The sequence below is a fragment of the Gambusia affinis genome, linkage group LG16, assembly GCF_019740435.1.
Source record: "Gambusia affinis linkage group LG16, SWU_Gaff_1.0, whole genome shotgun sequence".
NCBI classification, from domain to species: domain Eukaryota; kingdom Metazoa; phylum Chordata; class Actinopteri; order Cyprinodontiformes; family Poeciliidae; genus Gambusia; species Gambusia affinis.
The window spans coordinates 1,564,117-1,590,715 of NC_057883.1; the positions used below are offsets into that span (position 1 = coordinate 1,564,117).

Below are 26,599 nucleotides of genomic sequence, written 5' to 3' on the forward strand. Positions count from 1 at the left end.
GCAGATGTCACGGTCGGACAGCGGGGAAACGAGACGGTTGTCCAGTGAGGTCCAGTTGTCTTTAAGATTCTCTTTATCTTTCCAACATGGCTTCACAATGTTTCTCCGATATGCTGCTCACAGCCATTTTACACTGAGAAGTCATCTGTATGATGAGCTCATCAGAGTCAGTTTCACCAGGCATTTGATTCAGGTTTAGGATTAATGATTTAGAAACACAAATGAGTACGATCCTTTGGCCTGTCTCCAACAATGCTTGACTGACACATTTTATTCACCTTTTTGCTGTTTCAGAACAATAAACGTCAGATCTTGAGTTAAATTTTTTAAGACCTGCATATTAAAATATGTGCACATTACACACACACACACACACACACACACACACTCAGAATGATAGGTTTCAGGCTGCATGCACAGATGACTCCAGAGGCTTGGCATGACCCGGCATCGGCGGCGAGACTAAAGGTCATGGTGGAGAGCATCAAGCCTCGCATCCCAATTGCCCGCCATACCCCCCTCTGACTTCTTGTGAGGTCTGGCAGGTTCATTAGCAGAGGGAATAACTGCAAAGAGATGAGTGGAGACGGGGGGAGAGAGTGAGGAGGTCTGAACCAATAAACGAAACATCCAGAGAGGGACATAGGTGAAAAGAAGGAAGAAATGAGACAAAACGAGAGTCTTATTAGAGATGCAGTCAATAAGCCGAGGCTTGTCTGCATCTCTAATTGTTTGATTTTACAGGCGGGTAAAGCTCTTTAAACAAACACAGTCTTATGCTAATAGGAGCGTAGCGATATCCCTTGGCTGTGTCTGGAGGGATGGCTGGCCGTAGAATGATGAGAGATTTCTGTGAGCGGAAGGAAGCTGAAGCTGAATATCATTTGTATAATTATAAATGACAGAATGAAATGGTCCACACACACAACCAACCACTTTGTCTTGACAGGTGAAGGGGGACAGAGGGGGAGGGGCGAACAGGGAGGAGGGGAGGGTAGTACTGATTGCTGTCAATCAAGCGGTCCTGTGGGAGGAGGCTGATAGCCGTGAACTTTGACCCTCCCTTCTTGGCTGACGTGATGCCAACGTGAAAGAGAGGGAGAATTAAACAACCTTGAGAGACGGACTGAATTTCAACAGACTGAGCTGTGAGGGGGGCGATGCCGACGGACAAATGAAATAAAGCAAGGCATGAGTACGGCCATGAAAGGATTTTAATCCTCTCTTCCTGCCTATCCCCACATACTGTATAAAAGACAGTCAGTTATAAACGTTTGGTGACAACTAACTTGGCAACTAAATATCAAAACGAACTGAAAGACATGCAGTAGCATGTTGTTGTATAGTTACTAATGAACCTAACATGTTTGATGGGCAGCAGCTATAAAATAGGATATTATTGATGCCTTTGAGCAGTTATGTATCTAAGTTGGAGTTTATGTGCAGATGATAATAGTTGCATGTTTTCCATAAAGGATTTTACTTGTTCCACGCTGTCAGACAGACACTGTGATTAAAAAGGTTTTGCGGATCCAGAAATCATATCTGAAAGGAGCTGTGACCTTAAACTTAGAAAAACACGAAATGAAGGATTTTGGATTCATATCTTTTGCAGATTAACTTTTGTATTCTGGGTTATACAGCAAGTCTCATGGTACAATTTTGCAGTAACATCTGTATTTTTCTTTAATTTTGATTGCTTTAGTATTGTGGAATATCTGGTAGATTATTATATGCATGTGGTTGCAGGATGAAAAGTTAATTTAATTTTTCTTTAGTTCCAAACAGCCTTTCCCAGAACAATTTAGCATCATGTTGAGTGGTTTTATTTATTATGAAAGAGGACTACAACATGAAGGTTTTATTTTATCCAAAAAACACAATAGTCTGACATTTTAAATATGCATTTGATTGTACATGCCAATTCTATTTTTTCACTTTCTTCCTATCAGTTTTTCTCAGTATTTTAGTTCAAATTTTATCCATGGTAATTGTGTTGTTTAATATTTGGTATTGCTAATTTTAATGTTAAAAATGTCATCAAGAATCCAGATGTGTATTTTACGTGTGATACAGATCTCTCTGATCGATGTAAGAAAATCGATGGTGGACATCCAGCAGCAACAAACAAGGATTCTGTGTTTTGTGTTTCCCCCCTAAAGAGAAGCAAACACACCACAAAACTGCACAAATACATTAGTTGCTATGAGAAAGGAGAATGTTTTTTTCTGGCTGCAGTTCAAAGGTAAAATACAGTGTCATTGTAGTAAGATATGCAGGATGATTCTTACCCACTTAAGTGGGAAGTTTCCAATTTGTAGCAACGTTGGGACAGTTGGGGTTGTAAAGACAGCAGGGTGGCCTTGTTCTGTGCAGGGAGCCTGTTTCCACAGTAGCCCAGCAGAGTGGGTTGAAACAATCTGTTATACGTGATGGGAGTTGGATTCTCCTGCACTACATCAAAAACCTAGGCTCTGAATCATAGCATGGTGGATATTCTAGGCTGTATGTTTTGAAATGATGGAATCACGGATTTCTTCCTTGGTGAGGAGCATCATCAGGAGGAGGCAGACCTGGTGAGGGGCTTTCCTTCTGCTGAGTTGGGGCAAGGGGGTTTGTTATCAGGACCTGAAAACCTGACACCAGCTTCCCAGAGCATCCTGTGGGAAAAAACAAACAAAAAACAAATTGAATCTTGTGGATTTTCCTGTGTCGAGTTAAACAGAGCTCTCCCAAATCTCCCAGCTTAATATAACAAGGACTTTGTCATGAAAACGTAAAATGCAACGCCTATTAATCTCCTTCAGCTGCTAAAAATGTTATTGTGAAAAAGTGAGACTGAGAGAAATCTAGAAGCATTCTATGAAAGCTAAAGCAACAGTAGAATAAAGTCTGAGAAGATGAGATGATCGGATTGTGTGTCTGTCTCCCACCTTCTCTTTTCTGTAAATTTGCTGGTTTCTGATTGTGTGTGCATGCTCATTGAATGCACACCGAGTATGATTACATATTCAGTGATGTGTGCTCCCAGATCTATTCGTTCCTCCCCTGTGTTTTTCAGTCTGCGTGTTGCTCACACGGAGCTGAACAGGGAGGGTTAAGATGTAAAACCCTCCCTCCTCTCCAGACTCTGAGCGAATCGCAACCTGTGCCAAATTAATCTCCTTGCACACACGGTCTCGCACGTACCAAAATGCTTGAAGTGAAAGCGGATTCTGTTGGATAATTTCATCATAAGGATGTGAACACGTGGATTAATGGTTTTACTGTCACAGAGACAGCAGGGATTTTCTCCCTTTCTCTCTTCTCTGTTTATTCTTCTCCTTACTGTCCCTTTATTTAGTTCCAGGCTTGCCAAGTCTCCTGCTAGCATGCAAGGCTAACACTGTATGTTAGTTTATGTTGCTTCTACATTACCTCATGGTTTTCTGCAGACTTCCCTTCCTTCAGTTCAGCACTATGTGCTTGTTTGAAAGCCAACAGAAAAAGGTAGATGAACTGTAAATAAATCACATTCACCCACTCAGTACTGTTTACATCTCAGAAGTCTAAAACAAGCAAAATTTTTGTAATGGCGGAGAGCCAAATGGATGTGCCTGAACTGAACCAGCACCTGGTGAAGTTGACCACTGTGTTCCCATTTCAAACTGAATTCCTGATGTTTCAAAAACATTCTGAGGTTTTTGCATGTAGTTTCTCTTTTTCTTTTTTCTTGTGCTTATATATTTCAAAATATGACCATATTTTCCCTACTTGTGTGTTGATAAAAATCTGCAATGATTTCAAAGATAAACATGTATGCATACAATATGATGGTTCCTGAAATGATAGGAAATTAGAAATTCTAATGTTGGTATGAACTAATGCTCATGCAAATGTCTTATCTAAACAGAACAGGTATTGAACACGTTTCCCTGACCAAGCTCGGCATTAGAAAATCTTAATTGTAACTTCTGCATGATTCTGATAGCCGGAAAAATTCATTGCTTCAGCAGAATTGCAAAGTTCCAACAGAGATATTAATGCAGAAATGAATGGAATATCACATTTTGGCTGTTGTTACAAGGAAGGGTTAGTTACGAGGATGATGAGGAAGTAAGGAAGCATTGACGGCTGGGAGAGGGTGGAAAACAACCTTTAGTCACAACAGCAGTCAAACAGTGGGATGTTTCAATGAAAGCCACTGTCTGATATTTGATATCGGTCCGAACTAAACAGGCTGTTTGTGTGTCAGCCTCTTCAATTCGTCATAACTACTAGAACGAACAGAAGTATTTTGATATCATGTGCATATTTAGCATTCATTTTCAACACACATTACCAGAGGTACCCTGGACGTTTGGAGACCTTTGTATAGACTTCAGACTGCTGTTAGTGTGAAGAAGAGCTCTGTGCTGGAAACATAACATAAAATATTCATATTGAAGCTTTATTTTATGTTCGGCTTCAAGCACAGGAGGTGCTTGAAAATAGAAACCATTTAGATTACATTTATCACTCACAGGTTCAAATGTTTCTCCAGTTATTCACCCAAATCATTTTTGTTCTACTTAATGCTAGGTATAACAAAAATGATTTGTTTTTTTAACTACTCACAGGATTTACTTTCAGTTGGTTCACATCTATTAGAAGAAGTCTAATAGATGTGAACAAAAAAGAGACTGGAAGTGCTTGAAAGTGCTCCAAACTCCAAAATCAGACTTTAGTTCACCCAAACGTCTGACTTTTTATTTAACTTTTTAAAATATGCTTAATTACATCAACCATTTTGAAAGAAATAATGACCAAAATCCAATTTATTTATTTTTTCTTTTGAGAAAAAAAAATGTCAGTCCAATAATTTGTTACTATGACTAACACATCTCTTTCCCACAACAAATTTGAAAACTTTATTTTGAATATTTCATGTTTAGTTCATCGCTGAGCACATAAAACATTACTACATATAATTTTTAGGTGTAATAGTTTAAAAAAAATTTGCCCACATTTTGGCTCACATCCCAAAAGGTTTGGACGCTGCAGGTGTGGAGCCGGGAAGCAGCAGCTTGGTTAAAACACATTTCCACCTAAGTGTTGTTTCTCTGAATTATAACCATGCCACAGCATAAAATGTGAACAAAAAAGAGACTGGAAGTGCTTGAAAGTGCGTGTTCATGTGTGTGTGTGCTGGTGTGCTTCAGTCACCTGGCTCTGTCACCCTCAATAATCACTACAATTCAACAGAGAAATCTGCTCTAATCAAATAGGAAACGCCTCCATAATTTTTGGCAGTTTCTACCTCTCAGCCTTTCTATGCTCTGTTTCTCTCATCATTCCTAAAGTCTTTTTTTTTTTTTTTTTTTCCTTTTGTCCTTCCTTAACCTCCCTCCTTGTGTGTCCTATCACCCGGAGTTTCATTTTTCTCTCTTTTCTTTCCACTGCGTTTGTGTGCATATGTCTGTCAGGCTCCCACCCGGTGATTCGGCGGCGGCAGCATCAGCAGCTGGTGAGGGCAGTCCCCAGAGGGATTGTGGATGGGGAAGGGAAGGTTATGGCTTTACTCTTGTCACCGAACCGATGCCTGAAAGCATGTGTGTGCAGCAGAGTGTTGAGTGTAATGGTAGAGCATGTGTCTCGGGCTGGTCTTGTTTTCTGCTGTAGCAGTTTTTATCCTGCTCTTCTGTATTGGGCTTCAGACGGGGAATGATTCCTTCCTTTCTTGATGTGAACGACGGACTTCATCACCGGCTGGTTTGTGGAGTCTGATTATGAAACGGTGCAGTGAGGTGCCTGGCAAAGCACTGCTTTCTCAGTCAGACTCTGGTTCCTATCGGATGGATTTGATTCTCTCTGGATCAAACAGCAGAACAAAGGCTGAGCCCAGTCCAGTGCAGTGAGCAGGGCTCAGGCTGAACAGCCTCTATGCAACTCATGGCATCGCACCAAATACTCACAATGTAAACCTACAGGCAGTAGTATGTAGGAATCATAGTAGCTATCTATGTTGAACATGCTGGCTACACACTGTTACTGTATTTGTCCTGATTGTTCCCAGGGTGTTTCCTTCCAACGCAACTCTACTTGATGCTCATCTCCTTTCTGCACTTCATCTGGGATTTCTCCCATTGAGCTGGATTCCTCAGGATGCATTTCGTCTGGGTTAATCAGCAAACAAAAAGAGGAGCTATGAACAATGATGTCGAATTTCTGCCCATAATGGCAATGGTGAACAAAGCCGTTTGGTCAGTGTTGGCCTCACTTCTAAATAATGAACAGTGAAAGTCAGAGCAAGAGGAACAAGCAAGATATTTTGTTGCTGACAAAGATGTCGTTCGGCTCATCACTTCTCTCTTGGCAGTGGGGGGGGTGGTTGTTTAAAAAGCACACTATTTATTCACAGCGTAGCTTTCTTTACAATCAAGCTGGCACATTACATCATGTCACAACTAAACGTTAGCAGTTGTATTAAATCAGATCCAGTTGTTTAAAATTTAACATAGATTTTTAACTTTTGTTTTTTATCTAATAGATGCATAGGTAAAACTGCTTTGCGATGTCTAAAGCTGTCTGCCTTCAGTGCATCCTCAGAGAGTTTCTATGTGTATTTCGAGGTGGATCGCTCAGATGGGCGTTAGCACCGGTTTTGAACACTCTTCAGGGTTGACCTCACCAATCCTGTTAGTGTTTGTCCTCAAGAAAGATTTAAAGGTCAAAACATTCCAGCCCATTATGAGAACAGAAGAATCCTTTTGGATGACGGATCAAACAAAGTCCAGAGGTCTTCCATTTTACACAGAGGATTGTTTTGTCCTGTCGGCTGAGAATCGGTCTCACCATCTCTCATGAGATCAAGTATTTTGCTCTCGGCTTAGTTTTTTTAATCCAACTTGTTTTTTATACTTTGACTTGATATGTCTGGTCAGGTGACTGTTTTCATATTTTACTTCAAAGTCCATAACAACTTGAAAAATAAAATAATTCAAAATTGATTTTTCATCTGACTGGGGCAGTTTTGAACAGGCAGATCTCAATTGTATAAGGTAATTGAAAAACTGAATTAATAAAATATGTTAAATAGGACAAGCACAATGAGAATGAATAGATCTGTCACTTTTCCTGCTTTTCGTGCTTAGCAGCATGTCGTATCAGTGGACTGGATTCTACGTGTCTATGCTTTTATTTGTTTGAAGGGGAGGAAGCTGGGAATGTTTTCTCTCCCACTGTTGGACTCGTTGCCACCTGATGGACTGCAGGTGTTGGATATCTGTTGTAAACTGAGTCTCTTTAAATTGTTACTGTGGAGAGTTAGCCCCGTGTCAAACAGAACCCATCACTGTGCCTCTGGTGTTGCTGCTGGAGGCTTTTGTTTTCCACTCTGGTGTGTGCCTTAACACTAAATTAGCTGGTTAGAAGAAAGAGCTTGAGGAGTGAAGCAACTTTCAACCAGCTATTGAACTGAGACGTGCCTTTATGTGATGTTAGACCTATCTATAAATGCTTGTTGATTTACTAAGTGTATGTGTGTGCTTCTGAGTACTCTGTTTGTCAGTGTGCGTCAAATCCCCGTTGCTGCTGGTATCCACAGAAATGAATACAAAAAATACAGAAAATAAAATTTAAATTAAACTACGAAAGGTGAGGAGAGGTCTATCCAGAAACAATACAATGAAACTGAAAATAGATGAGAGAAAGAAACACAATTTAGAAAAGAAGAAAATCTTTCCCAAACCAGGTGCACTTCAAAAAGTCAAAAGAACTGTGCTGTTTTTCTTAACTGGTTTATAAATTAAAAAGACAAAGGGAAAATACAAAAAATATAAAACTTGCTTATTAGACCAAAAATGGCCCACTGCCGTCTCTTAACGGTATTTTCTGCAGAACTGAACATATAGATAGTCAGATAACAGATAGTTGGTTTAGTTAAAAAAATAAATAAATACCTTCAGTAGTTTCTATAAATAAGGTGCTAGTGTGGCTATACTCACACAGCAGGTCTTAATCCTCAATTCTGATTTTTCTTTTTTTTTTTCTTTTTTTTTTTTACCAAAATCCGATATTTATTCTATTTGAATGATTGTTCATATTATTAGTGAAATGCAACTTCAATCAGAATTTTGTGTGAACGGTTTATGACCCCAAAGCAGAGGAGGAATGTAAACATCACACAGATACACACGGTTTCTGGCAGTAATAAAGGACGCCGCCATCCGTGGATCGATTTTAACGTGTTTCAGCGATGGAAACCCACAGCATCGTCACAATGTCAAATGTCACAAGATAAAGGAAGCTAATAAATAAGTTCAGAATTTTCACAGTTATAATTTTCAGCTATTGTTCACATCCCATTTTAATTCATCTGTATTCTTCTGGTGCAGAATTATGAGGCATATTTCACGTCAGTGAGTCCTGAAGATAATCAAATACATGTCTGGTTTAGTACCACTTATGGAAGTGGCACTAATAGAAATTTTTGGAGGGTGAAAAGATCAGAATTGGGTCATTCAGACTGCCGTGAAAAAGTCAGATATAGGTTACCTATGGGCAAGAAAAGCACTACTGGGACAGTTGCTTAGCAGAGAAGAAGTTGACCCAGTTGACCCAAGCACAATGTGTAAGGGTACAAGCCTAAATATTGTTTGTATGTTAAGACCAAAAACACAGTTTTTTACCTTTACCTTTGGAATTCATTGGGATAACATCAAACATCATTCCGTCAGACTTGAAGGAATAAAATTGCATGAATTGAGATGACTGTGTGTTAGATCTGTTGTTCTTACTTTGTGTCCCTTTGAGCTGGGTAAGTATTAGATGTAATGTACTGAACCACCTCCAAAGTTTGCAGTGTTTGTATGTTGTGTGCTTATCAGTACTTGATTTATTTGACTGCCTGTTGCTGAAAAAGCAAAGCTTCCTTTTTTTATCCTCCCACACTCTCCGATTCTGTTTTTGTTTCGTACAACCTCCGTACTTCATTTCCTTGACTCCTCTGCCCCTTTCTCTCCCATTCGACAGCCGTTAATAATAACGCATGAAGGCAGTCACCCCAAATGAAGACAAATGCTGTAGGCTGCTATACAGTCATAATCTCGCTGACTTTTTCTCTCCATGGTCTCTTGCCCTGGTGTTCTGCCTTTGTTCTTGAAAAGTAAGAAAAATTAACAAATTAGCTATTATTTTCCTAGCCTGCATAAGCACATTCAAAAGAAGTATATATCCAGCCTTCAATTTTACACTGTATAAAATGATTAAGCAGATTTTTCTTGCTGTCTTTAACTTCCAAATTTGGATCAGTGAAGATTACCTGAAATTAATCTCCTCTTACTTGCAGATACGTTTTCAACTCTGCTCCCAATATTTTATGGAACTGACATTAGTCGCCCTCTAAAACAGACTCTATTGTACTTAAGCCACTTTGTAGCACTTTTTATGTATTCATGTTTCATTTAGAAGAGCCATTTGTGAACAGCGTTTAGTTTCTCCAGGTCTATTGTAGAGTGAATATCTGGTGAAAACTTCATATTTTGTTGTATTGCTGAAAGTCAACGTTTTCATTTTTCGAGGGCTGTCGTAAGACCTCTGTACAATTAATTTCAGATTTGTTCAGATTTTTCTGCCTTGAGAGTTTGCCTTAAAATTTACAAATATTTTTTCTTCATCACATCTATTTGTGAAATGCACCTGTCCCTCTGATAAAGAAACATAAAACACCCCTTCAGATGGGATGTTGTTTTGCTTGCAAGCTTTCGCCATTTCCATCTGAATGTACTGAGGGTCAATATGGACACACACTTTGGTTTTAGCTTCATGAGTATACAACATGTATCAGAAATCTTTGTCTTTTATGTTTGAAAAGTGTAATCTGACCTTTCATGTTGGTTTGGAGTAATTGTCTCCTCCATTCGAAGGGAGTTTTCATACCTGATAGTCTGGTGAACTCGGTTGGATTGGGGACCAAAATTGCAACATTTGTTACATTTTCTGCTGCCGTGGTTTGATTTCACTCTGCAATGTGTCAAACAACCCAAACTAACAGGTTGTTTGGGTTGTTTGATACTACTGAAGGAATCAGCACAAAACCTCTGAGGACGACCAGAGCAATGTCCTTCTTCAAAAAATGTAAATAAAAATTTTGTGTTGCAGCTAAATTGTATGATTGAGTATTTACAGATTATTGTTCAGCTAGCTATTAGCTTTAGACAGAATACTCAGATCAACTCTGTGTGACAGCCAGGGCCGTTGCTAACCATTTGGGTGTACTATACACAAATGCTTTTTGGTCCCCCCCACCTGAATGTAAATAACTGACAACTAAGTATTTTTCAGTGCATTTCTCCATATTGAGTGGTGGAAAATTACAGCTAAAAAGACAGAAGACTTGAAGTGGCATTAAATAAACAAACTACGACAAATTAAATTTAAGCATGCTCCTCCTATAAACATCTCTTAGAATAACACTTGCTGTTCTCACACACTGAACTTGTTCATTGCTAAAGACACCATAAAAGGTCTGACTTTACAAATACAACTGGCCCATATATAATGACAATTTTTGCTTTTCTGAGGAAAATAAATGAGAAGGAGGTTATTAAACCCAGAAAATCATCAAAACCTGCAGAACTTTTCACATCAAGTTCAATAAATATTTTAGATAAACATACCGAAACACTGCTGTTCAAAGTAAGTTATTTTTGAAGCGGACAAATGTAACAAGCTCAGTGTGAGATTATTTCTTCTGTCTTTTTTAATTTTTAAAGTTTGTCATTTTTTGTTTTTTTCATTTGTTCAAAGCAGTTTGTTGTTGCTTCAGTAGTGAGTAACTGCATGCAAATTGATGATTTGCTATGTGTTTTTTGTCTGCAACAGCAAAATAATTTTGGTGATCTTGTCTAAAGCTAAGTTCATGTTCAACACTGGCCAATGTCACTTTGTTGGATTGAGATGTGGTAACTGTGGAGGCAATCAGAGTACTGCAAATTCATTATGTTGAAAAAACTTGTTTGAGTTAATATGATCTTGTGACACGTTGCATTATCCTGCTGGATATAGAGTCAGAGGATGGATCAGTGTTCTGTAGCAGATCAAATTGTGTGCACAAACTTGGCGAATCAAGGTTGATTCTGATCAAGAAAATATCGATCAGAGTTATTGATAAGTGAATTTTATAATTAGCAGGTACAACAGGAAAGGGGATATGTGAAAAAATAAAATCAAATAAAGCTCCTCCCAAGGCCCCCGAGACTCCTTGTCGTCACCCTTGGCGCCATCGACTTCCGCTGGACCCGCCTTCAGGCGCCCGGCCTCTGCGACGTCCTCCAGACCTTCCTCGTGGGTTCCGCCTTCAGCGCCGTGGACAGCTTCCCTCCCTTCTGATGCCCTCTAGTTGATTCTAGAGTTCCTCATAAAAAAATTAACTGAAGATTTTGTGGCCACAACTCCTTGACAATGGAGGCAGGGACACATGTCCATGTGTGGGCCATGTTCCACATACTTCCTCCAAAATGTGTCTGAAGCACTATCTTTGTTGTTGGTCAGTTGTCACTTTGTGCCCTACACTGTATTGGTCCTGTCCTTCTGTGGTTTTTTCATAGATATAGATGTACCCATTGCTGCAAATGTCAGCTCCACAGTCGATATTTGACAGTGACACCCGCTCATCCTCTGCCTTAAACACCAGTTCTCCGCACATCAGATAAGTGTAAAGGCTGCTGGTGTCAGAAGTAGTTGCCTGTCTCCAGCAAATGATGGAGGAGAGATGATATGTCTGAGTTCCGCATTTTACAGGTACTTCTAGGACTCTGTCAGTTATCACAGGATGTCTTACATCGTCCGGACTGTCTGGCCACGGCAGTATCAGGGTCATCACATCAGTATTATTGAAAAAGCAATCCCTCTTTTTCTTGGACTTGCAGGTGTCGCAAGTTTCCGAAATTCTACTTCAATAACACTCCAAAAGAGTTGATGTTGTGTCATTTTGTTGTTCCTTTGGTAGAGGAATGACAGGACCAAGGGTACGAATAATTTGTGAACACGTCTGACATTGTTGACAGTAGTCAGCTGTATACAGCTTAGAGACTGTGTCGATGCCACACTGGGCCAGACAGTGTGACATGTAAAACAAAAGGACTTCTCAAGACCATTCTTCTGATGAAGAATACTCAGAGACGTCATCAAAATGTGACACAACATTTGCTGCATTTCTGTTTCCAGAGTCAACTTCCTTAAATGAAGCATCCATCTCTTTAGTATCCATGTTGTAAAAATGGTCTGTGTGGTTTTGAATTTCAACGGAAGAGGCTTCCTCTGTTGATGAATTTTCAAAGTCTTTTACAAAAGTCATCAGATTTTCCTGGCTTTCACAACTTTCTTTCACTGCTGGATCCATTTGTTCATGAGGAACATCAACAAAATCATCCCCAGAGTTAGCTTCAAATTCCAGCTCCATTTCGTTAGCAGGCAGACAGACACTTTCCAAAGCAGCAGTGTCTCCAGACGTCTTAACTATCAAATCGGTATTGACTGTAACTTCCTCAACTTTAATTTCAGGAGAATCCTCTTCCAATTCTCCTGAAATTCCATTGTCTTTTGCATCACCTTCGGCCACAATGTTAAAACCAAAGTATTTGGACTGTTCATCAGATGAATTCTCTCCTGAAACATTCTTGTGTTTTACACAACTGTCAACAAAAATGTCAAATCCAAAGTATTTAAATTGTTCGTCTTCAGCTGAGCTTTCTTCTGAATTGGCACTGTGTTTTACGTTGTCTTCAGTGACAATATATCCAATGCTCCAACCGATAGAAAAAATCATTTTGACGGCAGTTGACATGGTTTCTAAAATCCCTGTTTGAAATCGACTCTCTCTCAAAGTGTTGTACCTCCAACCAAGTTGTAAAGCAAACTGAGAATTCTTGTATTTGGAATGATAGTAATAATCATTTGAACCTTTATGACATCATCGATGAGAACATTGATGGCATGATGATGTAAAACAACCTGTGTCAGGTTTTTGTTTGTTTTAGTTGCTATGGCAACACAAGGAGTTATGTATGAGATAAGACTACTCTCAATTAAAAATGCATGTGTATACATCTAGATTTGTGAATTTAAGTTGATAAATGTGCATAAATGTAAGTTTTGTATTTGTCCTGTTTTTCAACTCATACGTACGTGTAAAAATCTGAGATTTTACCTATGAGAATACTTGTAAACAAATAAATTTATATTAGTTAATTAATGTTTTTGGTAGGTTTTATAGAGAGAGTAAGTATTTTTTCCAGAAGTTAGACACACATCAGTCACATTTAGAAACTGTGACTGATGTATTTTGATCTATTTTGAAGTGTGAGTGAGGAGGATCCTCTTAAACTTAACATGTCTTGACTTAATTGCTTGCTCTTTTCATAAGGAAAACATTTAATGACATCTAATAATTACATTGTTATTATTTTTTTTTACATTTGAACTCAGTGAAAAGGATGATTCACCAGCAGATCGTGTTGCACAGGGGAGGCCAACCAGACAAAGACCAAGAGCCACATTTTTTACCAAGTTACCACAAAAAGCCACATCATATGCATGGGCACACATGGACATCAACCCATCCTTTCCTCATACTCATATTTTTGCTCAGCCAGATTTATTGTAATTTTCACACACTATTTTAACACTACAAAGACCACAGGCCAGACATTTTCAACAATGAACACTGTGCAAACAAACTCTGTTTAACCACATAAACAAACAATAATAGAACAATTTTCAATACATTCTTCCTTTTATTATGTGCATTACATGTGTTATTTAATGGGACTTTTTTTCCCTGCCATTTTGAGCCTGAAAGGTTTACTCAAATGATTTTACTCTTACTGAAAAACTACGCACATGCGCATTTGACGAAAATACCGTATTGCACTCAAGCGAAGCGAAACTTGGATATTATAGCGACCCTACAGCATGTGCTAAATGTTTTTGGATGTTACGCTGTTTAGAGATTAAAATTAGAGTGTATGATTTCCCATTGTCCGCGAATGCATCAGGATGGATGAGAGAGCGAGGGGCTGGGGGAGTGAGAGTGAGGGATGAGCGCAGGTTTGTATGAGAGCAGATAACGACTGGAAAGAGTAAGGCTGTAAGAGAAACAAAGACTGTTTTTTGTTTGTGTTGTTTTTGCGTGGTTACGGCCAACAGTAATGGCGTGCTGCTGTTGTCAATAATTGACAGTTCATTTGACTACTTTTCGTCATTATTGCACGTCTGGCAGAATGCAAGTATATGAACATAAGAGCTTCATGGAACTGGTCAAGGAGCTGCATGCGGCTCACGAGCTGCGGGTTGGCCATCCCTGTCCTAAGGGATGCACATAGCTTGGTTGTAAAGTGTGATTATTTGACCTACTGCTTCCTTTCCATCATCTGGAGCCGCTCTGCCCATTTTCCTACTGCAGGCTTCATAAAGTCCTGTCTGTCCACTAAACTGACACTCATAGGATATCTTTTGCTTTTTCAGATGGTTTCCTGTAAACCTCAGAGATGGTTGTGTGTAAGAGCAAGGAACGCTCAAAGCCACTAAAATCCATTTTTCTCCATTTCTTCATGTATCCTTTGTACGTCACAAAATCTAGAAGCCTACTGATATGCTGTGACGTGATTGGCTGGTTCACTATGTGACAGCATAACCAACCACAGACAAATTTTATAAGATTCCACCAAAGTGAGCATTGCCAAAAGAAACAAGAGGCACGGCCAGGTGTTGGGAGACAGAGTTAGTGGGGTGTTGTTAGGACAAAGAAAGCATTCTGGCCAACTTGGTCACTTTGTTGGTGTAATTAGTGACTTTTCAGACCCATCTACAGGCTTCTCTTTTTAGAGTAAATGGAGACAAATTTAGCAATTAAATAAAAATTCTGTGTTATTGGAGACTTTGGCCTCAACATGTGAAGTAACAGTCATTCTACAGTTCCGGTAGAATGATGAGTAAGAGTCGCCCCATACCTTTCCTAAGCATCGTAGTCCGTCTCACAGTTGTCCTGCAACAAACCTCCAGCTTTTTTCACACATGTGGAAGTTTGAAATATGCTATTGAGCAATGGATGCAATTGTCATTCCAGACTGGCCATGGATGTTTTATACCAAAATGGGGACTGTGACATAGACATCAACCAAGATGTGGCATTTGTATTCAACGGGGTAATTAAACTTCAATTGCCACCCTTCAACCCCTGGCCAGGATTTGAACCCAGAACCTTCTTGCTGCAAGGCAACAACACTACCAACTGTGCCATTGTACAGTCCTGGGTCAAAACATTTCAGAATTAAGCAAATTTACACAAAAATGTCACAGTTTGCCTAGTAACATAGTCATAGAAACCTGAAGTCCCAATTTTGACAGTTCATCTGCAAAATAAAGTTGATTTGGAATCTAATTACCCAATAAAATGACCATTTAGTGTATTATGGCTTAGCTTTTACTGTTGGTTAAATTTGTCAGTGTATCTGTCTACATAAACTATATTCAAGCTGTTCCTCTGTTTTGATTCTCTTCAGTTTGGATTAGTCAGTGCTTCCTCTGCTTGGGTTAACCTTAACTATACTTTTATAGTTAGGAGGGAAGGTAAATTATTCAAATAACGTCTCTGTCTCCTCTGACTCTGTTTGGGTCCTTCCTCATTATCCTTAACTTTGTGACCACGTCTTATACCTTCAACAAATGCATCTGCATCCCCCTAACTTTTGAGACTGTAGCAAACTGCTTCTATTATAGTTGATATATATAAAATTGCCGTTTTTGTAAAAAAACACAAACCCAACATGAGAAAGTCAGATGACTGGCAGCATTTGCTCTGTGGCAAGTGTGTTCTTTGGAAGGGTTTTCTAAGGTTAAGTTGCAAAGCAAAAAAGCATCCATCTGGAGAGCATTAAAAAGATTTATCAGCTCGGATGTCCTTGATGCTCACAACGTATTGGGTGTGTTTGATTGCCCATGTGCACCCTCCTGTTGTTTAAAAGTTGTGCAATCACCATGGTAACCAGCCGACTCATAGAAAGAGAAGACTTAAATTAGCATTGCGCACATCTGTTAAAATTGAACAAAATATGTGTACGTGCAATACAGTATAAAGACATATAATTTCAGCCTATTTTGATTATCAGATTTTCCAGTTATTCAATGAAAGGGTGAAATCTTAATTTGTAAGATTAAGGACCGAGCAGCTCCCACAGCTCTGCATGAATAAACAGAGGTAAACAATGGCTAAATGGAAAGATCACAGATTTATTAGAATCAATCACTTTTGTCACACTCTCTTAAAGGGACATCACAATTCAATGTCATAGAATCAGGTAATCGCTGTGGCCAGCGTGCAACACTGTCCTTATTTAAAACTAGTTTGTAAAAATATATTTTTTGTCTAATGATATCTAGCAGGAAGACCAGCCGAATAATCAATGCAGTGAAGAAGCTATTAAAATGTTAGCTCAACTAAACTTTGCTGAAATATTGAAATCATTTCAGTCAGCGTTCATGCTTATACTGATATAATGGATTATTTGCACTATTCGATATGTGACAACTTTGCAAAACAGCTTCAGAATATGTGGTCCATTCTGGACTTCAACACAGAACGCCCCTAACGTCGTCCCCTCACACACACGCACACGCACACACACTTTAGAAAAGTATTTAAGTGATACTGAGCTGTCTGAACTATGAGCAATAACTGGAGGAGTGGAAATATTGCTCCAGAGCTGTGCGTGTGGGTGTGTGCTGTTGCTTTTGATTAAAAACGAGAAACAGCAAAAGCTCAGAGTGTCTGCAGCATCATCCTGATCCCAGCACCTTTTTCTCCTGCTCATGCTGTTCTTTACGCTGTTTTTCACAATCAGGTTCTTTCAGTCACAATCCAGTTCTAACATGCAAAACTAAAAGCTGCAACACTTGAGCCTTTAAATCAGACACAAAAAGATCCAACTGAATATAGATAATTATTTAAAGCCAAAATTCTTTAATGCAAGACAGAGTGGAAAAAAATTACTTGAACGTTTAAAAATAAATTGCAAAGTTACTAGTTTTGATTGTTGAATTTTCTAAATTTGCCCTGTGATGGACTGCTGTGTTGCTGCAGTAGCGTGAATGTAAAAGTAGAAACGAGACACAAGTAACAAAAAATATGTTTTAATACACTTAATGATATTATAACATATCATTTTATAATAGTATCATAGTATCATAATACACTTAATGTATTATGATACATTAAATGTATCATAATACACTTAATGATATGAAAATGTCTTTTTGTTCTGTGTGGTTTTGGACATCTTTAAATATCTACCTGGAAATATTAGTGGTTTGTTATATTAATCACATAAATAGCCGTAATTAGATGACTATCCGTCTCCTTTTCCTGTTTTGGCACATCTCGACCTTTTTGGACCTTCATTCCTTCATTCTTTTCACTCGTTCTCTCTCTCCCTTTCTCTCTCACTCTTTCTCTCTCTCTCTCTCGTATTGCTCTTCCTGTGTCCTTCCTATATTGACATGTTGACCTTTCTGGACTTTCCTTTCCTGTTTCTTTCTCTGTATATGGTCTCATTACCTCCTTTTGGCCATCACCTTTAACTTCTTTCCTGCTTCCTCCTCATTCTTTATCTCCATCTTGTTCCCTTTTTCTTCCTTCCTTGGCCTTCTCTCAATTGCTTTCTCTCCATCTCTCATTGTGTTTGCATCTCAGCCCATGCTGCCTCTCAGGAGCCCTCTCTACCTCCGTTCCCTTCTCTATTGATTGGTTCATTTAATAGTTCTATCACCAATAAGCATGAAGTTGACCTTTTAGGCTCAGCCATGATGGTGTGTATGTGTGTGGGGGTGAGCGTGTGTGTGTATTGGAGACTGTTAACCCCTAAAAGAATGTGTGTCAATATTGACGTGTGTGTGTATATGCATCTGTGCATGTCCGCGCATGTGCGCGCGTGTGTGTGTGTGTAGGGGTGTGCCTGCTGACCTTTGCAGACCGGACTCTTGATGTTGCTTGTCAGATCATTTGCTGGGCACAGGAAAGCTCTGCTCTTAAACAGGACGACATGGCAGAGCTGACTCTCTGATGCAAAGTGAACAATGCAGAGATCGTGTTTTGTTTGGGGGAAATACATTTTCTGTTTTATTCAACTGAAGTGTAACATTTTTCACAGTTTTAATGGAAATCTTTCATGAATGGTTTTGCTACGTGTCTGTTAACTCATACAGATGGCTTTATTCTGGAAGTTTTGGGGTTTTCATTGAAGCAGTTTAGTTTAAACTCCTGTGTTGGTTTTGGTTTGTTGGAGTTTCCTGTCCTGTTAGCACTCAACCACTGGCCCTCCCTAGGCATCCTGCTTCCTCATGTTGCTTTCAGATTGATGGGTTTGACTTTCTACTAGGGCTTTTGTAAACAAATACTTTAGTAAACGAGTAATCTGTTGATTATTCTTATGATTAATTGAGCAATTGGATAAAAATAAAATAAAATATTGGCAAATCTGGCATAACATCGTTGTTACTATCAGCTATCTACATCAGTTCAATTTTTCATTTTCTAGCATCTCTAACAGTTACTTTTTGTAGTTTAGTAAACTAACCTGTAACAATAATAGCTCACTTTCTAACTTAACCTGAAGAAAAATTATACAAGAATCTGAAATTCTATTCAATTTAATAATAAAGAGGCAGAATGACAAACATGCTTATAAATGTGTCCAGCTTTTAGCTTATGTATTCATCTTCAGTCAGTTTAATAGATGAACTTTCATGTTGGCCCATAACTGTCAAGCTTTGAGTTTGAGAACGAATGTAAGTCTGGGGACCGGTAGACCGGGGGACGAAAGTAAGAACAGGGGGAAGCAATACAGGATATTTATGGCACCTTCGTTCGTCACACTAAGAAACTCATCGACCAGCCATGTACCACCACGATGATTTCTCCCTCCCGTTTGTTGAGACCGGGATGATGTGAAATTTATTGTGCGGTTCGTCTGTAAAGCTACACTTACACCATATTCTGTTCTTCACTCTTTTGTTCCCTGTTTGCCTCGTTGGTTTACTTGCTGCAGTAAAGCCCTGGAACTACAAGCGATTACTCAAAAATATCTTGTAAATGTTATGAATAGGAGATATAGTTCGAGCATGATTTTCTTCAGCTGTATCCTCAGTGTTTTCTGCACATGCAGAGCCATGTTTAACACACACAGCCCTCTGCTGGCTGCAGAACATACAACAAGAGGTGAGGAGTCAGCATCTGCTGGGAAAAATATTGAAGGCCAAAAATCCCATCCAGATTGATAATTTTATTGAAGGTTAGTTTGACTTAACTGTCTGGTGATTTTAACACATTTCAGCCCATTACAGATGGAGGTGTGTGTCAGCTTTAATCAGGTTCTGATCAGTTCAACGTCTCCTTAACGCTGCTGTGTGTTGATGGGACCGAATTCCTGCAGTCGGTCCGGAGACAACTGAAACTAAATGAGTTGAAAATGGTTGATTTCAGAATACTTGTCCAAACACAAACAGTTCAGTGTTTTGCTCTCACTAACTTTGCTCTTTCTCCCTCGATAATCAATTGTTAAATTTTCTTTTCTTTTCCCAGCTTTTCCCTCAGTCCCACCTGAATTGGTTTCTTTCTTCAATTTATCTTCTTCTCTCCTTTTGCTTTTAATCACACCCCTTTCCTGTTTCATGTTCTCTTTATGTCTTGATTCTTTATTTCTTATTTTTTCCCATATATCACCCTCTCTCCATTTTTCTTGTCCACCCCTCATTTCATTTACCCCCAACACCCTTTTCACACACACACACACACACCATCCCACCACTTTCTCCTATACACATAAACACACACAGTCTATTGTTCCATTAGTCATTAAGAGGCAGAGCACTAGACAGTAACATTTAAGCCAAGCATTCTGAATGGTTAAAAGATAGCCTCATCTGTTGTAATGTGAGTTTGTTTCTGTGCTGTGTGTGTCATGGTGTGTGTGCGCATGTGCGTGGGCGTGCATGTGTGTGTGAGAGAGAGAGAGAAAAAGGGCGATCGATGCAGTAATCTACAGGAGGTGGAAAGCACAGGGAGCAGGCCATTCAGCAGTGCTCACTAATCAATTGCAATTCTTTCTTTTACTGTCTTAATGCCCAGATTTAGACATTGTTGGGTGTGTGTGTGCGTGTGTGTGTGTGTGTGTGTATTTGCCTTTTTTCCCCCCTCTTTTTATTGTCTATGGTCCAGCATTTAGGCCTGCATGGTGTGTGTTGGTGTGTGTGACGTTTGAACACCACGGCCCATTAAAAGCATTTCCTGTCTGTTCTCTGATGTGATGCAGAATTCCAGTACAACCTGAGCGCCGGTTCTGCTGATAACTTTCTCTGTTCTCTAGTTCTTCTAAAGCTAGGATACTGGGACCGTAGAGAAACTGTTTGGTTGTCGGTCTTACATTGAGCTATGTCCGCTAAAACACTGCTCAGCCAATCAGACGCCCCAAAAGACGCCCCCAGTTCGGTAGTTAGTAGATAATTGTAAAAAAAGACAGCATTAAACTGTTGTCTCATTGCTCCGGTCCTGACAAGATAGAACTTATGCATGAACATGTCAGAGGATGATGGCATGGATTTCCAGATGCATTGCAACATATACTTTTTACTTATGTAAGGCTGCATACACATGTCCACCCCTCCCTCTTGAAATGCCAGTTTTTTGTGGTGCAAAAAAATTAAACCATTATAAATTACTTCCAACATTTTCCACCTCAAAGAGCATTTAAAATGTGCAGTTCTGTTCAGTTCAAAATCAAATATGGTAGACGAAAAAAATAATTACATACATAAGATTTTTCAAAAACCCTGGATTCATAAAGGTAGACCATTAAGCTAAAAATTGTGCTGGTTTTATGAAACATGAATAATGTTCAGCTGAGAAGGATTTTCATAACATTTGCCTGTTGAACCTCACGAGCCTCTCTTTGAATGGCTTTTAAAAAGAGAGAAAATATTGATATGAACTTCATTTAGGGTTCATCATATTCGCTATGCATGGTAGGATGCATTTCACAATAAAAGTAAAAGAATATTTGACAAATATGTTTATGTCACAAACAGCTGCCCCCATAGCAGGAGTCTGGATTCAATTCAACAAAATTAAAAACCCCGTGCTAACCCTGTAAAGCAACTAAATGCTAAGTGCTTCATAATATCCTTGTGTCTTCTAGATTCTGATGACTGTTGGCATGAAGGCTCTCCTCTAGCAGTCTGTATTACAGCATCTCTGTTGAGGCATCTGATAAGATAATCTGTTGCTTTCATACTTTTATGCTTGTCTAAAATCTTCTACTACCACTACCAAAAATAATAGTACAACTATCATTAAAATAGCATTCATGAAGAAGGAAAACACAGAAACTTGAGTCCACTGCAGTTCAACAACTCCAGCCTCTACTTATGCTGTTTAACTCTAACACTCTGTGTCATATGCTCAAAATCATTTTTTTTTTTTTTGATTTTGACCTTTTGATGCAATCCAAACATTAACTCTGATTCGACTGAATACTGAAATATTTCTTTGCACCTTTAAAGTATTTAAACCAAAAGTGAATACACTTGAATGTCCCGGTTTCTAATATGTCTTTGTTTTCTTGAAATTGTTTCTGCAGTTTTGAAATATCTCTCGCTGAGAATGAAGTGGTAAATGGTCGGTCAAATTAGAAGAACAATATAAACAGAAGGAAAGGGGAGCGGCTGCAGAAAACAGATCCTCTGACGGCTCTGCTAACCTGCCAAGCTGCTGTCAGACAGACAAAACGCATCAAAGCACTCTGCCCCGACACACACAGAAAGGAAATATAGAATCAAAATTGCAATTACCTGCTGAATTTCTAAAAGGTAAACAAATCTGTGAACAAAAGACCCCCTTCACCCCAGCTCACTTGCTTCCTTGTTGCACACATACACACCCTCGCAAACAGTGAGAGCAGCATTAGTGTTCTAGTTAGCATGCTGAAATGAATACAGTTAGATCCAAAGCAATTTCCTCTTATTTATCTTACCAGCCCCGCATAAATAAAGGCAAGGGCATCCAGGCAATTAGCATAATTACTATGAGGCGGTCAGACCCTCTGTGATTTCATAAAGAGAGAGAGAGAGACACACACACACACACACGCACACACACGGAAGGGCCGCTGCCACAGGGCGTGTGATTGTATATACTGGTGTGAGACAGAAAGAAAAGAGTAAAAGAGATAGAGACTGCGTGTGTGTGTGTGTGTGTGTGTGTGTGTGTGTGTGGTATTATTTTTTTAAGTTTGTGGTGTGTGTGTGACTTATTCTATGGCTATTGGTTCTGTCTGCTGCATGTGTGTGATATTTGAATCTGTTTACTTCACTGTTTGTCGGCGTGTGTGTGCATGTGCGGGCGTGTTGGTGGGCGTGGGTGTGTGTGAGTGAATATGATTTGTCCTTGATCTGCTTGCTTCCTACACACTGCAAGCCAGTTCATTATAAGACTGGGGCTTATACCCTACTATATAAGTGTAATTGAAAATAAAATGACATGGACAAGCGCATACATTCACATGCAGTCATGTGTGCTGACCACTGAACACTCAGATCAGAAATCCGCATGCATAGGTTTTATAAATATGCAAATCAAAGTGAAGTAAACAAGGAAAAGAGAAACAATATCTCTGCACACAGGCTGAGGTCAGCAGACGTGGGGTCTGTGTTTCTGTTGCAAGGTTTTTTTTTCTATGTGCTCTTTAAGCAAAACTTACTTTTTGAATATCACCTCCACACACACACACACACGCACACACACAGAGACTCTCACAGAACTCTCCTGACTGTGAGCACAAGCTTAAAAAACACACAAACGTAGATAAAGAGTTAGCAGACACCTTTACTTACTTTTTTCCAAAATCTCGATTGAAACCCAAAATTGCCAGTAAAATCACAAAATGATTTTTACATTAACATAAAAAAATTGGTCAGGATTTCCTTGAAAAAGATGTTTTTAACCTCAATGGATATTTCTTTTTTATCTTAGTAAAATAAAGGTTTATTAAAAAAAAAATCTAACTTATTTCCATCTTGTGGGAAAAGATTCTAACCATCTATTTAAGAAGAAATTGCTTGATATGAATATTAATCTATTACATTCATCTTAACAAACACTACTATTGGCAATATTTTCATGATTTAGGACTAGAGTGTGTGTCTTGTGTCTCGTTTCATGTTCCGAGGAATTTGACTTTTTCACAAAGGCAACTAATCTAGTGAACATTTCTGGTGTTTTGAAAGACGCTGATGTGAAATCATGGCTCCTTCTCACTCCTGTTACTGAGTAAATCACTCACAGGCAGCCAAGTCTGTCCCAGCTGCAGTCAGAGATGTTTACAGCTCCATGTCCATAGTCAGACTGGCCATTGTCATTTTTTCACAGTAGCTACCATGGGCATTTTTTCTACCTTTTCCAGTTTGGTTTTCTTGCCAGTCCCTGTCCTGTTCCGTCTATCAGGGAGGCGTAAAATTAATGACTAAAAAACAAGATAAGATTTTACTGAACACACATCAGTTGGGTGGATTTCCCCCTCACTATTTGCCTCTTTGACAGACTTTTCTCTTTTCTGCTGTTTTGCTACAATTACATACATAATAAATTATGGACATTTGGTGATGTCTTCCAGAACCTTTTAGGGAAGCTAATAGCCACTTTCTTTAGTGAGGAGTTGGAAGTGAGGTTGGCGGTACGCACATCCATGCTTTTTATAATCCCTTGATTTTCACCAGTCCAATCCTTCAGTGTGAAAGAGTAGCGAAAATGTTTTTGGTTGTTTTTTTTTTCTGTTTTATTCATTATGGATGTAAGCCTCTCCTGCAGCTTTCTGCTTTGAAACTGTTTTCAAGTAAAACTGTGGTGAGAAAAACATGTGCAGGATCAGTTTGGTGCAGCATTACACAAGTGATTTTCTCTCTTAAATAAGAAAGATTGGCATGTCTGTTTGTTATATGCTGAATATAACACACGTGAGTAAAACTGTTTCTTTGACAAAAGCTGTTCATCCTGCAGTAAGTTGGCCTGTTTTATCCATGTCTTTGTGAAGCGTACAGCCTTTCACTGACCTTTGAGGACCCTGGTGACCTGCAGGAAAAAATGAATCTGAACCAAAAAAAGGGAAAACCACAGCAGAGCTGAAGACAATGTTTTGTATATTTGGTGGGAGTTGTTGCTCTTTAAGGGAATATACAAGGCAACCTGGGCAACGTTATGTTTGCTTGCAACACATCTGCGACTGTGTGTTTTTACATCAGCATTATATCAGAATAGTTTAGACACACACACACACACACACTCCATCACCTCTAAAATTACTTTCCAATTCTAATTAATCCGTGTTAATCCCTATGAAACTGGCAGATTTGCCTACCTTCACCTGGAGGCTTTTGTTGCTAAACCTGGACCTCAATCAGACAAGCCGAAACACCAGAACAGAAGGGAAAACTCTTGCTGGGTATTATCTACACATGTCAGTCTTTCTATGTGTTGTGCTGTGCCCTACTTAACCCATGACCAGCGGCACCTTAATAGAAAAACCTGAGGAAGTGTAAGGGCAGAAGTATTCTTGTATTTTCTTCACAGGACGATAAACAATGTGGGGTCATGAGAAGAGACTTTTTGGAAAAACTAAGATTCCATGTGTTTTGTCTTTGTTTTCAAGGATGTGTTATCAGTGTAAAATATTCTAGTCTAGGGCTGAGGGCTGAGGTCTTTAGGTGTGTGTTTGATTTTTTTTTTTACTTTCGTTGAAAAAGCATTGCCATGACATATACAGAACAACAGCATTAGATACATTCTGGGCTGAAAGGGTCCCCTTTACAATATGCGTGTATGAAATGTGTGTGTGTGCGTGTGTGTAAAGAAAGGTGCTGTAGTTGAGCGTTGTATCGTGAGTGTCACATAAATGCACCATTAGACATGCTGAGCCTTCTGAAGGCTGGGTCTGCCACAGATCAACTTTTCCCGTGGTAATAAAGAAAATAAAAAAATAAAAAACAGCGACTACAACAAGTTAAGACAAAATGAGAACAGTATTTCAAAGCTCAAAACAATTCAAATACCAAACAAAGTTCTATAATTCAGGGGTCTACATGTTTTTAGAATCAACAGAGAAGATAATAGAACAACTAAGGGACAACATATATTTTGCTGATTTGATTGATGCACAAAACAACCCAGAAGTGACCAAGTGCCCTGCAATAACACCAAAACAACAGGAAACTGATGTGAATGTAACTAAGCTCATTTTTCTATAAACAAAGAAAAGGTCAAACAGTTTTCTATGATCAGTTTTGTTTAAAAACAAATTGAACCATTCTTAAGATTATTTGTTTTTTCCCTCTCATTTCATTTTATTCCCCTCAGTTTCTAAATCTCTTCAGATTTAATTGACTCTAGTGGTGTTTATTTGAGGGAGGACAGCGGGTAATGAGACAGGACGACATTGACCGCATGACGAAGGTCATCAGGCCGGGACTCGAACCTGTGAGCCCTGGCTAAGGCTTCCTTTACCCCTGTGCACCACGGCACCCTTCACCCCTCATTTCCTCTCTTCTGCTTATGTTGCGTCTTCCAAAATTAACCTCTTGCTTTTTATAAACTGGTCTAAGACAGAGTGTCCAGATTTAAAGTCTCAGAAGTGCATTTAACTCTTGTCTCCATCTGTGTTTTTCAGTCACTGGACGGTTTTGTATTTGCACTAAACAAGGAAGGACGTTTCCTCTACATCTCTGAGACTGTTTCCATTTACCTGGGATTGTCACAGGTAAGCCTCCCCACACGTCTCATGACAAAATGAAAATAAAAGAAAAATTCCACTGACAGTCATGTCGACTATAACTCTAGCTTCTCCTTTACGTATTGTGTTTTCCTATTTTGATGTGTTTTGCATCTCTGTTATTCTTCCCTCTCCTCCTTGTGTCATTACCAAAGACAATTCCTAACAAATTAGGACTCATTTAAAATCTCATCAGCTCTGCAGACGGTTGTTGATTCGTGCAGTGAGAAACAATGCATATTTTACTGCTGGATATGTGCTTGTGTGTGGGGTTTGTTTGCCTGTGTGGGGTTTGTTTGCGTGTGTGCGTGTGTTTGTGTGTGTATGCTTGTTGGGGTGTTGAGGTTGGAATAACAATAATTATTATTACTTCACTTATTAAAAGTTATTAACAGAGCACATTCAAATTCACCCTCAATTTCATAAGCAGGAAGTCAGCCTCCAGCAGCCTCATGACATTGCTAAAAGAGTCTGCGATATTTGATCCTCTTTGTCATGTTCAGAGCTTTTTTGGTACGTTGTCACGGCGATGGGAGACAGTTTAACTGCCCCACTATGATATTTATCTCAGTATTCCTGCAAACAGATGTCCTGAAATCACCAGTCTGAGTTATTGATGGGGTTTTAAACAACATGTGGTGATTGTGAACGCTTCACAGTCTCCACTGTCTGATCTCTGCAAATAAGAGCTTCACAAAGCATTCCGGACGGGAATTATTACTCCGACCTGGTGACATTACAAGACTGATGGGGTTTGAGAACTGCCTCGAGAA

The 26,599-nt window shown here is 39.1% G+C and overlaps 1 protein-coding gene across 3 annotated transcripts in view; it reads left to right on the top strand.

Moving 5' to 3' along the window:
* Positions 1-26,599, top strand: part of LOC122846013 (neuronal PAS domain-containing protein 3) — a 270,382-nt gene that overhangs the window by 155,966 nt on the left and 87,817 nt on the right. For all 3 annotated transcript variants that reach the window (XM_044142661.1, XM_044142662.1, XM_044142663.1), the window contains one exon: positions 25,725-25,814. In XM_044142661.1, coding sequence (XP_043998596.1) covers positions 25,725-25,814 — 90 coding nt within the window. The remainder of the gene's footprint in view (positions 1-25,724; positions 25,815-26,599) is intronic.